Source organism: Miscanthus floridulus, chromosome 2 (genome assembly GCF_019320115.1).
Source record: "Miscanthus floridulus cultivar M001 chromosome 2, ASM1932011v1, whole genome shotgun sequence".
Classification (NCBI taxonomy): domain Eukaryota; kingdom Viridiplantae; phylum Streptophyta; class Magnoliopsida; order Poales; family Poaceae; genus Miscanthus; species Miscanthus floridulus.
In genome coordinates, this window is record NC_089581.1 from 172,013,997 (window position 1) to 172,029,130 (window position 15,134).

A 15,134-nucleotide genomic window follows, 5' to 3' on the forward strand; every position below is an offset into this window, starting at 1 on the left:
TCTTGCTTGAGTTGCTCCGTCGCCGACATGGCATGGCGAGTTCCTAGAGCTTCGATGCGATGCGAATACGCGAGACGCCGAGACGAGGTCACGAGGGGCGGGCGGGCGGTGTAGTTTTTTTTCGGCGGCGATGACGTTTTTTTTGTGAGTGGTGATTGCGGTGCCAGGCTACCAGCGCCGAGATGAGGTAACGACGCGCTTTACTCACGCGCCTATTTTTTCGACGGCGGGAGGCCAAGTGTTGAGCCTCCCTCGAGCGGTCGAGGGCTCCAACGGCCAAGTCGCCAAGCGGGACCGACGGGTGAACCTAGGGTTTTACATGGGCTGGTGGGCTTATTTAGTTTTTGGCCGGGTATTTTTCACCCATGGGTAAACGGGTATAGGGATTGCTGGAACATACTCATACCCACGTACCCGATGGGTGAAGGGTTTGGTCCATTTACGTACCCGTGGGTAATATGTTTAGTCCATATTTAGACCCTAATGGAGTAAATACCCATCGGGTATCGGGTCGCGGGTCCCCATTGCCATCTGGCTCTTCTCTTCCGCAGGCGCGGCAGCCCAGTCCCGGTGGCCGGTGCTCCCAAATTCCACCGTGAAGTTGCCGTGTCACCTACCGCGGGGTCCAAGTGCAACCTTCCTACTACAGTGCTAGCATGTGGGGGTCTTTTCTCTATTGTTTGATTCCTCACCTGTGGTGTGGGGATGATACCGGATGTTTTTCGATTAATTTTTTTCCTCTATTCCAGTATATATTAGCAAAAAAATAAAGTGAAGCATGTAATAATGAGCCAATTTCCCCGATGCCATTGGAAATTTTACCTCTTCTCTAACTGCCATTGAAATTTTTGAACTTCTCTCACTGCCATCGCAATAATTCATACTTTCCTCATTGCCATTTCCGTCAATTGAGTACCATAAAAATGTAAAAACGAAATCCGTATGAATCCGAATAGAAATAGGCACGTACGGTAGTAAAAAAAAGCAGAGAGCTACATATTGAATTTGACCGCAAAAATTTGAGTTGTATAGTAATTAACCGCAGTCACACTTGTAATAAATCTAGCTAGCAGATATTTGTATGCAAAACAATCATGAAACTTTAGCTACCAATTGAACGTTCCGTTCAGCCAAAATAATTAATTCTGTAAAAGTATTGATTGTTGCAAAAGGGCCATTAATGATGGAACATGTGTAAATCTCTCTGAAAACTTCGCGAGCTGTGCAAGTTAGGTTTTTATGACAACTGCACTTTAACACCCTGTTCGTTTTCAGCCAGCCAACAGTATTTTTCTCTCACAACAAACCAGCACCAGCCAGCCCAAACCAGTCCAGAAACCAACCAGCGAACAAACCGTAAGTTCTAGATCCAGCACGGATGGACCAGTATATGCACACGTGAGTCGTTAATGGAAAGATATGAAAGTATTAACTGTTGGAAATGGGCCATTAATGAACATGTGGTCCATCTATAAAGTCCACGATTTGATATGGGTGCCCACATTGTCCTTAATTTATTTAAAGATTTGATAGCGTTATTATTTTATTGGTAGGCGATGTGCCTATCATATTTGTGTCTATATTATGACTTCTTCAGAAAAAAATATAAACACTCTGTTGATAGCTAAATTTGGTAAATTAGGAGTATGGATGGTGTAAAGTATTTGGCCGACTGATCGACCAAGCTGCTGTTCTGATCGAGAGACAAAACGTGTTGCCGCATGATCGATTTTGCATGTCAACACATTTGTACAAGTATCTGCCCATACATTTGGACTGTTTTAGCTTTTCCAGATATATAATTTTTTATATATATGTACCTAGATATAAACTATATCTAGACAAATAAAGATATAAGTTTAGAGAATCCAAAATAATTCATTTTTTCGACGCACCGACATTGACAGTGTCTGATTCTATCCATATATAAAAAAATACAAGAAGATACCCTTGGAAGCAATCTACAGGAAATTAACAACAAAGATGACAACTAAGCTCTACTACCGAGAATGCATAAAGCCAGCACACACCACGCACCGCACAGCTAACACGAACTCCACAGATCTACCGTCACCATGTTTGCTAAATGAAAGTTTACCAAACATGGTTATACAAGTCAGCTACCGTCACCATGTCAATGGCCGGCCCCAGCTCCATTGATCTTAATCATCTTATCATAGGTAACTCGGCCACCACGCCACACTTTCAACCACAGCTTCACTTCGTGACACACTACTACTAGAAATGTTGATGGGATTACGAAAACCTCATCGGTAGCACACATGCCTTATAATTTAGAACAGGGGGAGCACCAATTTTGTTGCATTGCTGAGATGCGGTCGATGAACTTAAGTGTCGGCATAGCATTCCAGCGTTACCACTACTTCAGGAAATGAAATGCTTCCTAAATGAAAGTTTTCAAGAAGGCAAAATGATAGTGCTTGAATGGGAACTGCCGGAGAAGTACATACAAAGGAACAATCACGCCATATATGAATGAAAAACTATACCATATATATCCCAACATATATATATATATATATATATTCAGTACCCTGGGTACTGATTAATATTCAGTACCCGAGTCCGAATCACCGACCCCGAGCGTCGGGCGTTTCCCGCGCGGATTCCCCCGCTCCCACCTCGGACCGGGCCGACCACGGGCGCTCCCCGCGCTGGTTCACCCACGAGCTCGAGCTGGTATGCTGCTCCGGCGCTCCCCACCCACGCACGATTCTTTTTTTTGCGGACTTGCGGTTTCTATTCCCCCACACAATCCGCTCGGTCTCCTCTTTCCCTCTCTCCGCCGGCACCGCCCGTCCGACCCCTCTCCATACCACCGCTGTTTCGCCGCTGCCTCCACCGCGCCGCCCGCACAGCGCCGTGCGTCCGCATGCGCCGCCTGGCCGGGCGTTCTCGGCCGCCTTTCCCCAGTGTGTCATTCGGCCTCGCGCAGGGGAGGCGTAGGCACCGACGGCGGCCCGTCTCTTCCATCACCAGCGGCAGCGCGGCCCGTCCCTTCCCCGACGACGTGGCCCCCGCCCTTTCTCCGATCCGCGGCGGCGCGGCCCCTCCGCTTTCCCGATCCACGGCGGCGCGGCCCCGCCGCTTCCCCGACCCACAGCTGCGACGACGTCCTCTCCCCCACCGGTGGCGGCGCTGGCGTGCCCCTCCAAAGCAGATCCGGCCATGTCGCACCTCCCCTCCCGTCCTTCGGCGACGGCGACGTCAGACAGCCTCCTTTGCCGCCTGGTCTCCAACGGCTTCACGCTCTACCCTCTCCGTAGCCTATACCTCGCCTCCCAGGTACCGATGGCTCCTCTTCTTGCCCTTGTTGTCGCACTGGCCTTGATTTCTGCGTGTCTTGTCTTCTTCACTTCCCCTGCAGTGCAGGAGCTTGGGCGGCATCCATTGAGCTTAGCTCAGCAGTGGTGTATGACACATCAGTGCACCTGAGGGGTGAGCAGAAGGACGTCAAGCAGCTGCTCAAGGTGAACAGCCTTGCGAAAACATGAAATACTTCCATATTTGTACAGTGTAATTCGCTTTTCTTATTTTGATTGTTTCATGTTCTGTTCTGTCTTAGTGTCATGGATTTCTTCAGTAAACACAACCATGAGGACGAAATTGTGAGCTTCACATAAGCCTTTGTGCATACTCTCCTTATTCTAAATTGTTCCATATGATGTTGCGCACGGTGCAGGTAAGCCAGGGCAGAGGGCAGATCCAGCAGGTCCCTGGTCTGGTTGGAGCATCGAAAGCGTGGCTGCACGGACTTCCTCTCCGATCTTCCTTGGTTTGATCCTTCTGATGAACTCCCCATTGAGTATTGATGTGCAAGGTGCCCATTAATTAGCAATATCTGAATCCCTAAATATTTTGTTATATTTTGCTCATAGATCTGATGATTTTTTGTGCAGGTGTAGGAAAGAACCGACAAGCAGGAGCACAACTAGCTCATCCTGATGGCAGTTAGAACGGAAGCACCAAATATGTATGATCAATCTCTTTCTCACTGTTCTCTTTCTCGATTTATTTTTGCGGACGATGCAAGGTGTTGTGAGCAAAAGATATCTACTTACAGTATTACACTATTAGTTCAGTTGATTAATCAATCTCTTTCTATTACAATGTTTTGTAAATTAAATGATCATGGATGTGGCAATGCTGGCTAGCTCCACGTTAATTAAGCGATTTCATACTTGGGTGTTTTTCACTATAGAGGTCTGTGTGTAATGCAGCTCTGAAATTAATGTGTCAATTCTTTTTTTTCTTGATTCTAAATCAAATAGCTTTTTTCATGGGCTTGTTGTATCATGCAATCTACAGCTGATAATACTATGCATATGCGCCTTCTTTTTCTTTTGAGTAAACTACACCGTCAACTGAACTTACTCCCCAACCAGGTCCATGGCTGGATGTTGTGCATGATCCAGTGAGGGTACATCCAGCACCCCCTAGTTCAACCATGTTAGTTGAAGACCCCCCTCGTCTACAGGGTGTCAGGGTGAGTGTTGTGTGGCATGGCGAGATCGCCGAAGGCCATAGGCCACACCCAACAGGCATCTGGCAGCTATGCCACATCTTCATCACCTTATGCTTTGTGACTGCTTCTTGCTTTGCCTCAGGATAAGCCTTCTGTTAATGTGCCTGTTTTCTTTATTACTGCAGTTATGAGTTGTTTTCATTCATGAAAATGGTACATGGTAATATATGTAATTCCAATAAAATCATCTCAGTTCATGTTTGGTTAGTTTTCTTGCATCCTGACAGCATCTCTTCATAAATTGTGTATATTGAGTTCAGTCCTATTAATCTGGGGCAAGGTTGATCTAATGGCTTCTGTTTTCAGTTATATAGAGATATAACAATTTTCTTTCCATGTCTGTCCTAGATTATTTAGGTAAATAATTTGTGTACTTTCCCTTCCAGTTCTAGACTAGACTCTTCAGTTCACAGGCTTAAAAAGGAGATTCAAACTGCTATTTTGGTAGACTTAATCACATTAGTAAAGAACATGGTGTTATGTACTTGGACCTAATCTTCTTTTGCCATTAAAATTGATTATATGAAGAACACATGTTCCTCATTTGTCAGATAAACAGACTTATGTCTGAATTTATTCTTAGTCATAACAAATCACTTGTTCCAGAAAACAGTTGGTCATAGGAATCGTAGCCTGCTACGCGACAATAAAAAGTATTATTTAGAAACACATTCCACAGTATGATTCATTAATAAAATTATAATTGAGTGGATTCACTTATTTAGTGGACTACTGATTCCGAGACACAAGAGTTAGTACTATGATTAATTTTTTTACATTATAAGTGACTGCTGTGATATAGAAACTATTTTTTTACTAGTTAGCAGCTCCTTTTTTGCTCAATGCATAAGCATGGCAAATTAAAACTTCAACTTGATCATCACTGCAGCTAGAGTTCGGTCAATTTCGATTGAAGATCCAGCTATCCATGTAGTTATGCGTCGGAGACTTCACTTAATGAACTTTTATCTTTTCTGATTTGTCAACCAAACTGACTCTTGTCATAGTGGGTTTTTGGTAGTCATGGAGCTATGGCCATGAAGTTCAGGTGCTGAATAACCAGGCGTGATGGGCTGATGGCCAAGTGAGACATCTGTTTTTCCATGTTGGTGCGCTCCAGGTAATTTTGTCTTCGAGTCTTGCCCTCATTGACTCTGTCTTCCTCTGTGCTGTAGTAAACTTTGATTTCTTTACCTTTTTTGACTGTGCTATGCTGGTTTCGGTTTTGTAAGAGACAAATCCATTTAAAGAAAAATATATTCATTATGAGGTAATGCAAATGAGACAGGGAGATGGGGGAGTGGCGTATGCCCCATTTTCCTATTCTTCTCGGCCAATGAATTAATAGTGAATATTGTTTTGCTCTTGCTTATTGTATCTTACAAGTTTCAGCTACAACATTACAATTCTGCAATTGCATTGTCTTGATTATTGTATGCCACTAAAATCCATTGTGTATTCATGCCCTCCAATCCGTCGTGTATTCCTGCCCTCTCCAAATTTGTTGCTAGGATGATTCATACATGCAGCTCAACTAGCACTTCACTGCATTTGGGGAAGTTCTTTTGTTTTTCATTTCTTCCTTTCCAACTAGACTTCAGGTATGGGAAGATGCACAGATTGATTTGTTTTGGAGTTGTTAGCAAATGAGTTTTATGTGAGAAATCAGACAAACATTATTTCAATTTTTTTTTTTTTGCAAACAATGGCTGAAGGATAAGAAGCTAGAACTGATAGTAATACTACAAATAGTATTACTTGTTTTGCCTTTGCTGCATAAGTATTCAAATAATACAAACTGTAATCCATAAGAGAGAAACACAAGTTCCCTAGAAGGGCATTTTGATCAGCACCTTTATATAGACAAGTGACAAGTGCATGGTTTCAATCATATTTGGTCCAACAGTTCAGAATGGGTGCCTAGATTATTTTTTTTGCTAGTAGAACTACATAGGCGACCTGCAGTATTAGTAATTCGGGGTTTTTGATGTGATACTGCGATGGTCGTATTGTATGATGATTAATCAGGCAACTTAAAAAAAACTAGACTTGTAAGATAAAAAACAGAGTAAATTAATGAGATTGGAAACATAGCTTAGATTGCATCCCTATTTGCATATGCTTGCATCTGGTATGGATCCATTAATATATTGGCCTGATGTGTACATACATGCATGTACAAAAATCAGGGTATTGCCAACTAGTGTGGTTTAATACTAGCATTTCTTTTTGAATATTCTTCCCCTGTTTTACATGGCATCTCAGTGTATAGCTAACATATGTATCTCTTCATTTTTTTCAATGCAATCATTCATCAATGTGGGAATCTAATCAGTAATCAAACATGATTCCTGTCTTAGACCTGCTAAACTTGAACTCTAAAGACTTCCATATAGAATTTCTTGAAACATATGATTACATGAAAATAGTACACAAAAGAGTAAATTATGCTAGTACTTTTTGATCGAACATTTGTTTTCAGGCTACCTTGGTATATCATATCTTCCATGCAAATTGAGCTATTTTGTGGTGCTTTTCAAATTAAACTGCAAACCACTCACATTTTCCTTGTGGCTTAAACAGGACGAAGGTTGACTGAGAGAGAAGCCTTGAACGAGAGAGAAGCCTTGAACTTTGCCTTGTGGAGCTGGCTCTGACAGACAGATCATAGATGTTGCCTACTAGGACCACAGCCTTGATTAGAGCTGTACCTTGAAGTAGCCGTGCCCTCCCAACTTGCTGTTTCTAGTAATGTAAATGTAAACAGGTTTGGGTGCATGTTTATAGACCAGCCGTGATTTTTTATATCACTTGGTGGGTATGTGTCCTAGTAATGAAAAATGAAATTCGGTCTGTTTGTGGTGGAAAATAATTGTGCTCTATATATTTGATTTCAAAGTTCAGATTATGACAAATTTGTGCCAATCGAATGGGCATTGATAGTCGATTTTCATGCCAAGCAAATCTAAGACGTATAGATTATTTGTACAATAATAAAACCAATCAATATCTGTTAGTAATGTGGTCACTTTACAAAAAAAAAAGTTCAGAAACCTGCCATGCGAGTGTCACCGGCAAAAAAAAAAATCTATCGACAAAAAAATCAGTTTGGAAACCTGCCTGGCGACTCTAACGAGCGGCAAAAAAAAACCGAAAAAATCGGTCGACAAAAAAAATCGGCATGGAAACCTGCCTGGCGACTAGTATGGTTTTTTTTAAATGGTGCGGGTGGACAGTCGTAGCGCTTGCGTCGGGAAAAAAGGGAGGTGAGCTGCGGGAGCGCGCCGGCGCGCTGCGTGCGTGGAAGGGGTCGGGTACTGAATAATAATCGGTACCCTGGTACTAACTAGCGCAGTCCTATATATATATATATATATATATATATATATGGAAGGCCCACTATATTGTTCCGCTAGCTAGTGTGCAAGAAGACACCATATGCCACGTACGGTCACATGCATATTGAGACGTGTCACGCAACGTGTTGGTAGATTATATTCCAGCCGGATATAACAGACTAATAAGAAACCACGCAGTGCTCACATAAGCGAGATGCATCGTGTTCAGTCAGAACTCGATCAGATGCAAGCCGTGACGCACGACGACGGCGCCGTCCCGTCCCTTCTCCTAACCTTGACGGCAAGCCCATTCTTCATGTGAAGTATGATGGACAGCTTGGGCTCCACGACGTGGCCTGGCACCACCTCGACGGCGAAGTTCCACAGCACGGCCGCCGCCACGGTCTTCATCTGCACGAACGCCATCTCCTTGCCGAGGCACGTCCGCGGCCCGGCGTTGAAGGAGATGAACTTGTAGGACGGCTCGTACCGAAGCTTGGTCCCTTCCTCGTTGAGCCATCTCTCCGGGCGGAACTCCATGCAGTCCTTGCCCCACACGCCCTTCATCCTGCCAATGGAGTAGTTGAACACCAACACCTTGTCTCCTGCCTTCAGCTCCTTCCCGCTCGGCAGAACGTCGGCGGCCGCCGCGACCTTGTGCTCGAACGGCACGGACGGGTACAGCCTCAAGCACTCGCTCAGCGCGGCGTGCAGGTAAACCAGGCCGCCGAGCTCGTTCGCGTCGAAGGTCACCATGCCGCTGGCCGTGTCTGCAGCATCATCTGATGCACCTTTCCGCCGTGAAGCGATGGGCGCGAGCTCGTCCAGTAGTTTCTGCTCGACGCGAGGGTTCTTGGAGATGAGGTAGAAGAACCACGACAGCGCCGCGCCCGTGGTGTCGCGGCCGGCGAGCAGGAGGTTCACCGTCGTGTCACGTAAGAACACGTCATCATTTGCATCACTCGAGTCCTCGCGGCAGATGTAGGATGACAGCAGGTCAAATGAGTTGCTGATGCCTTCGCCTTCTTTGAGCTTGTCGGCCCTGCATTTTGCGACGGTGGCGACGACGAAGCTGTCGATCGTCCTTCGAGCTGCGGCCATCTTCCTCTCCTGCCCTACCTCCAGCACGTTCATCAGTTTCCAGCACGCCGTGGGGGTGATGTGCCGGAGGAAAAGCGTCTCCAGCGCGTCGTCCATCGCGCGCGCGAAGGGGACCACGGGCAAGCCGACCGCCAGGCACCCAGGGTCGACGCCGAAGACGAGGGTGCATGTCATGTCGAACGTCAGCCTCAGGAACACGTCGTGCAGGTCGCACGGCGGCCTCCCCACGCCGTCGGCGTGGTGGGCGAGGAAAGGCAGGAGGCTCCTCTCCACCTTGTCGCGACTGCACCGCGCCGTGAAGGCTCGGAACCGAGGGCCGGTCATGAGCATCTGGGCCATCACCCGCTGGCGCCGCCACGACTCCCCGTCGGCGTTGAAGATGCCAACGCCAAGGACGTCGAAGATCACGGCGTACTCTTCGCCTTTAGGGTAGTTGGCGAAGTTGGACGTGAAGATGTGGCGCACGTTGGAGGGGTCGCAGGTGATGAAGTACCGCAGGCCGGTGCGGCCTCCGCGGGCTTCGAAGTTGTAGCCCGCGCCGGTGAGGACGCCGGTGGCCCAGTCGTGGAAGTGGTGGATGTTGGCGACCAAGCCGGGGAGATGTCCGACTATTGGCCATTCGGTCGGCTCCAAAGGGCTCGTTTTCTTAGATTGCAAGCGGCGGTAGTACAGGGCGGTGAGGAAGCAGAGAACAAGGGCCAGCTCTATGAACAGAAAAAACGGCTCCATGTCTGGGAGAGATGGAAGGATCACGGTGCAACATGGCTATTTGTAAGCGACTGAGCGAGCACTAGACTGTGTGGGCCATGAATTTTTGAGCGAGGCTGGTGAGATGTCTGCTGTCAGTGCTTCAGTAAGCGATATCTAAGTCTAGTGTAATTGACGCATGATTGGCCTTGTCATTTTCATGTGTCTTCTGCTTCTCCATGTCTGGGAGAGATGGAAGGATCACGATGCAACATGGCTATTTGTAAGCGACTGAGCGAGCACTAGACTGTGTAGGCCATGAATTTTTGAGCGAGGCTGGTGAGATGTCTGCTGTCAGTGCTTCACTAAGCGATATCTAAGTCTAGTGTAATTGACGCATGATTGGCCTTGTCATTTTCACGTGTCTTCTGCTTCTCCTTGGAGCTAAATGGAGAAATAGAATCCACTATCCGAACGTAGCATCCAAATTTTTATGTGTTCTTTCCTAGTGGATAGAATATGCATGGTTGTGATTGGTTAACCTGATTTTTTAAATTGCATGAATCTCGAGGTAGATTGGACGTTCGTGTCATTGTCACTTGCAAAAATTTATGTTCGAACCAATAATGATAAAGTCTGGAATTTTTTTGGGGGAAAAGGGGGTTGTTTTTAATATATTTATGAATGGTATAGATTGAGGATGCATGGTATGCGGTAGCGGTTTCATTCACCAGCTCTCGCTGTCCCTTTATGTGCATCTAGGAAGAAAAATGTCTGTCAGTATAGATTAATTGACAGCAAGCAGAGTTCTTTTTCTAGTAAAAGCAGCTTTCACATTTTAAAATAAAATGACTTGATATTTTATTATTACAAGATATCGTACACAATTAATTAATTAATTAATTACCATTGTAACAAAAATATATTTAACTTGTCTTTTATCGCACATCAATTCTTGTTTCTTTCCTTTCGTTATACTGACACGAGCATTCAATATTCACGAGGTATATGACTTTTGACCATTTATCAAGATCGGTTTGAGTGGCCAACTAAGCTACATGGGCCCTGTTTAGTAGAGCGGGAAAAGCATGATTAAAACAGGGTGTTCTAGTCTGGTTCTACTTTTGTATTTTAGTACAAATAAAAACTGTGGGAAGAAGCGTGGCTAAAAAAACCTGCAAAAAAAAAGAGTTTATTTTAGTCATAAGCAACTTATAAGCTGACCAAACAGGGCCATGGGAACCAGTAGGGTAGGCGATATTGTTCATTAACAGCAAGGCACGCACCTACGATAAATTCATCGGTCTAAAGAGATCAATATAGACCATTCTTTGTAATTAATTAATAATAAGAGTACATAAAATGTCTATGCATGTATGTGAACCCAAATGTTCACATGTGTACTAAGTTTAGTAGAAAAAATGTATGATAATCCACGTCTTTGGAACATTGGATAATAATTAATCCTCCAACGTACGGCATTTGAATCAATCAGATCGAGACAATGAAAACATGTGCATCCATCATGACAACAAGCACAATAACACAATTACACAAAGTAGTGGCTATATATGGTGATGGATTGTCAACAAGCCTTGCCCTCATTAGCATTGCGTGATGCAGCTAGAATGATGTACCTGAATTTGAAGTCTCCCAAGTCATAAGTGGTGCTACATCTTTGACCGTGAAAATGCTCTAGCAATTTTTTTGAAGGAACGACAGGAGATCTGCCAATCATGTATTCATAGAGAAGAGCTACAAAATTTAGCAACAAGGGAAAAAATAAAAAATATCTAAATGTGAGGCAGAGCGCATAGCACAAACACAGCACAAAATACTCTAGCAATTTCCTCTTGACTCTTCTAACAATTATGCTGAATTGGATTAAAAAGGGAGAGGATGGGAAGATCTGAGCCATGCATTGATTGGATCTTCATTAGATGCAGAAAACTCAAAAAAGTGGATTGCTTTTGTCAAAAACTTAGTCACATGATTAAGGTAAAACTTATGTTTGCACTATTGTCACATTATTTGGCATTATCAAAAACTTCTTATCGTGCTTGATGTTCTATCATAAGGGCAGAACCAATCGAGAGATCATGAGATAGTTTCTACACTTGCCAAATAATATAGAAAGTACATATAGAAGTCATATTCCCCATGTATGATTTCCTCAAAATTAATTTTTATCTAGTCACATGTATTCTCTCCTATCATCTACGTATCACATATCTATCTTAGTTATCGTGCTGATATAATTTCTTGTATAAACCATTTACTTCCCTCTCTCTTCCTTAATTCCAATGCCACATCACCATTTTGCTTGGTTAGCATCCTAATTTTAATGGTCATAAAAACCATCTAGTTTCTATGTTGGAATTGCCCTAAAAGAAGCGATTTTAATTAACATCAGAAGGTGAATTTTTATTTTATTATGTTTGAGGAGGGGGTGCCAAGATCGCGGAGTACCCAAACATTGCACTAGAAAATGGGGCTGGCTATCATAAACTACTTAGATTAATTAATAGAAATTATAAGTGTGTACAGTAGGTAAAATCATTGAACTAGAAGAGGATGTCACATAAGATTTGGTCTGATGTGGAAGAGACAAAAATAGGAGAGAGGAAGATGACATCTAATAACTAACCATAATTAACAGATCACGGTCTGAGAGCATGAGAGAAGTCTCTTATGAACGATAGTTTTCCCGTTGTAGGTGCCATCTATTATATATCTATATATTGCTATATATCATTTAACAAGTGGATGCTATTTAAATTGCTCTTAAACAATTTACACAATGACTTGTCTATTTCTATGATTCACATGGAACATCTTATAGACAACAGTTGTTTGCTCATCACACTGTACATGCCTGGGTGTTGTTTTTAGAAGTACGGGAAAGGGAAAGTCATATATAAGAAAGGAAGGCGAGAACAACTCTGATACAGTGGTATTGCATAAAGAACGTGGTTCGACTCTGATACAGTGATATTGTCTAAAGAACGTGGTTTGTTCATGAAGCTAAGTCATGAAGAATTGCTCCCTGAACCAGTGTGTTGACACTCAAGATTGTCCAAGTCAAATTATTTAGTAGTAAACACACTAATCTGATTAATCGGGCTGGTTACTATATTATTAATAGTATATTTGACCGATTATTTGAGCTAGTTGTGACATGTATTGCCTATGAGATTTTCTAATCGCTGAGGCACGGAGCTCCGGTATGGACTACGGAGTCAGGTGCTGTACGTTCGTTCATACGTGGACAAGTCCAGAAGAACTACTACTGCCAACCTGACTGTTTACGTGAGGAAAAGCAAAAAAAAAAAAAAAAAAAAAAAAAAAAAGGCGAGGAATCCGTGGTTCTTTGCTTCGGCAAAAGAATTTATATATGCATGCAGATCAGATAACGAAGGAATCTAGAGCTGATGAAAGGCAAGTCCAAGAGGAGTCCACACATATTAATCTTGCAAGCAAGTTCGTCGGGAGTCATATGCAAAAAAAAAAAAAAAAAAAAAGAATCAGCAAATACGTACACGTACATGATTGACCGGTGACGTGTCCGGACAAAAGACCGACGTTGCTATACTTACGCAGAGCCGAATCAAATAGATATGTCTTTATTTGGATCAGAGCTTTATACGGAAAGGGAAACCAGCCGTAATCCATTCGTACTTTTACATCTACAACTCCTTTGTATTATGTTCCAACCTCATGTTGTTGTTCATCTCTTGATCCGACAATCAAAAATGACGTCCTAGGCTTGCCGGCCAACCTAGGATAATCCGGCGACATCCTCGCCCCGACGGGTTCCTCCTAGGAGAGAGCTTTGACTGTTTCTTTGATAGTTTGTCTAAAAACTAGCCGGTTCTTCGCCACGCAAGCATGTTGGTTATCCTTTGGTGGTTTGCTTGTAAACCACTCCGTTCTTCACCACAAAAGTATGATATCCTCGCTGCGTTCTTTGGTCCATGGCAGCCCTAGCTAGTGTGTGATTTGGAATAAATCAGGCGTCAACACAGTGGATCACAGCTAAACGCATCAGCCAATCCAAATGGTCACAAAGAGAGTTCTTTTATATTTGACTAGCAAATATACTCGTGCATTGCAACAAAACATTCAACTAGCTTATTGTGTGGTTACATAGACAATTTGCTACTTGAAGATTTATTTAGGGATCACGTCATGCATTTCAATTTGTCTCAGAATCAATCTCCGTACTATGTCTCGATACATGCTACTCTAACTCGTATCAGTATGGGAGCACTACTACAAAAAGCATTTCTAGGGGCGGCTGGTAACCCTTTTCAAGAACTCTGGCTTTATAGCCCTGATTTCTAGCATATGCGGGTGATGGCCATTTTCAAGAACTCTGGCTTTATAGCCCTGATTGCAATAGGTAGAAACACTGTTAGCATCACATGGCAATCGTGAGCCTTGCAGTGTGTTATTGACAAGTCCTTCATCGACACTAGCTTCTTCACATTTGCTGAAAACCCAGTCGGGACTTTGATCCCCCTCAGGAAAGTGCATATAGCTCTCTTCTCGTCTGGTGTTAGGTTGAAGCAAGCCGCGGGCAGAGTGTATTTTCCATTAGCCTCAGGTACCGGACGAAGCTGTGGCATCACGTTTAGCTGCACCATGTCTTTCTGTGCTTTTAGACCATCCTTTGGCTTGCCTATTTCCATCAAGGTAGCAATGAGACTCTCAAAGACATTCTTCTGCACATGCATAGCATCAATGACATGGGGGACCTCCAAGTCTGGCCAATAAGGCAGATACTGAAAGAAGATCGATTGTTTTTTGAAAGGTACTCCTTCGATAGGAGGTGTGCTTTTATCTCTGTTCGTCACATCCGGATTCTTCTTTCCATAGACGACGCGTATGTTTTTTACCATTCTGTACACGTGTTCTCCGTTATGACGTCTCTCCGGAGGGGGTTCAATCTCCGGGCGTTGTCATAAAATCTAAAGAACAATTTGCTGCGGTACTTGTGATTTGTCTTTAAGAAGCATCGGTTCCTTAGGTAAACTATCTTCTTGGATGCATCTAGGTACATCCATGTAGTACCATCCAAACAAACCAAGCATTCTGTCTTCTCTTTGATCTGTCCAGACAAAGCAAACAGCGCGGAGTAATCATTGGTAGTAACAAATATTATTGCTCTACATATGAAGTCCTCCTTTCGGAACGCATCATACATCTGCTCCCCATGCCTCCATAGCCTATCCATTTCTTACATCAAAGGCTCGAGGAACACGTCTATATCAATGCCTGGTTGTTTAGGGCCAGAAATAAGAATAGTGAGGAAAAGGTACTTTCTCTTCTGACACAACCATGTTGGAATGTTGTACATAGTCAAGATCACTGGCCATGTGCTGTGGTCGCTCATCTTCTCATTGAAGGGATTTATTCCATCGGTGCTCAAGCCAAACCGTATATTCCTTGGGTCATCGCTG

At 43.7% G+C, this 15,134-nt stretch overlaps 1 protein-coding gene and 1 long non-coding RNA gene across 6 annotated transcripts; one reads left to right on the top strand and one right to left on the bottom strand.

The window, feature by feature from the left end:
* The first annotated feature begins 2,626 nt into the window (after window positions 1–2,626).
* Window positions 2,627–7,399, top strand: LOC136535708 (uncharacterized). Of its 5 annotated transcripts, none has more exons than XR_010779039.1 (7): window positions 2,627–3,491; window positions 3,587–3,629; window positions 3,704–3,841; window positions 3,921–3,994; window positions 4,407–4,507; window positions 5,554–5,666; window positions 7,130–7,399. It is a non-coding gene; the product is annotated as an uncharacterized lncRNA (long non-coding RNA). The 5 variants fall into 5 exon arrangements; XR_010779038.1 differs by lacking the exon at window positions 3,587–3,629 and having other exon boundaries at window positions 2,635–3,306; window positions 3,389–3,491; XR_010779040.1 differs by lacking the exon at window positions 3,587–3,629 and having other exon boundaries at window positions 2,630–3,537.
* Window positions 7,400–8,016: 617 nt separating this feature from the next.
* On the bottom strand, window positions 8,017–9,899 carry LOC136540679 (noroxomaritidine synthase-like). Its single transcript, XM_066532685.1, has one exon. It carries the CDS (start codon window positions 9,712–9,714, stop codon window positions 8,125–8,127), a length of 1,590 nt encoding a protein of 529 aa, XP_066388782.1. The 5' UTR covers window positions 9,715–9,899; the 3' UTR covers window positions 8,017–8,124.
* Window positions 9,900–15,134: the final 5,235 nt, after the last annotated feature.

Excerpts from the sequence above, each read along its gene's own strand:
- LOC136540679 (XM_066532685.1), bottom strand. The coding sequence starts at position 9,714 with ATGGAGCCGTTTTTTCTGTTCATAGAGCTGGCCCTTGTTCTCTGCTTC.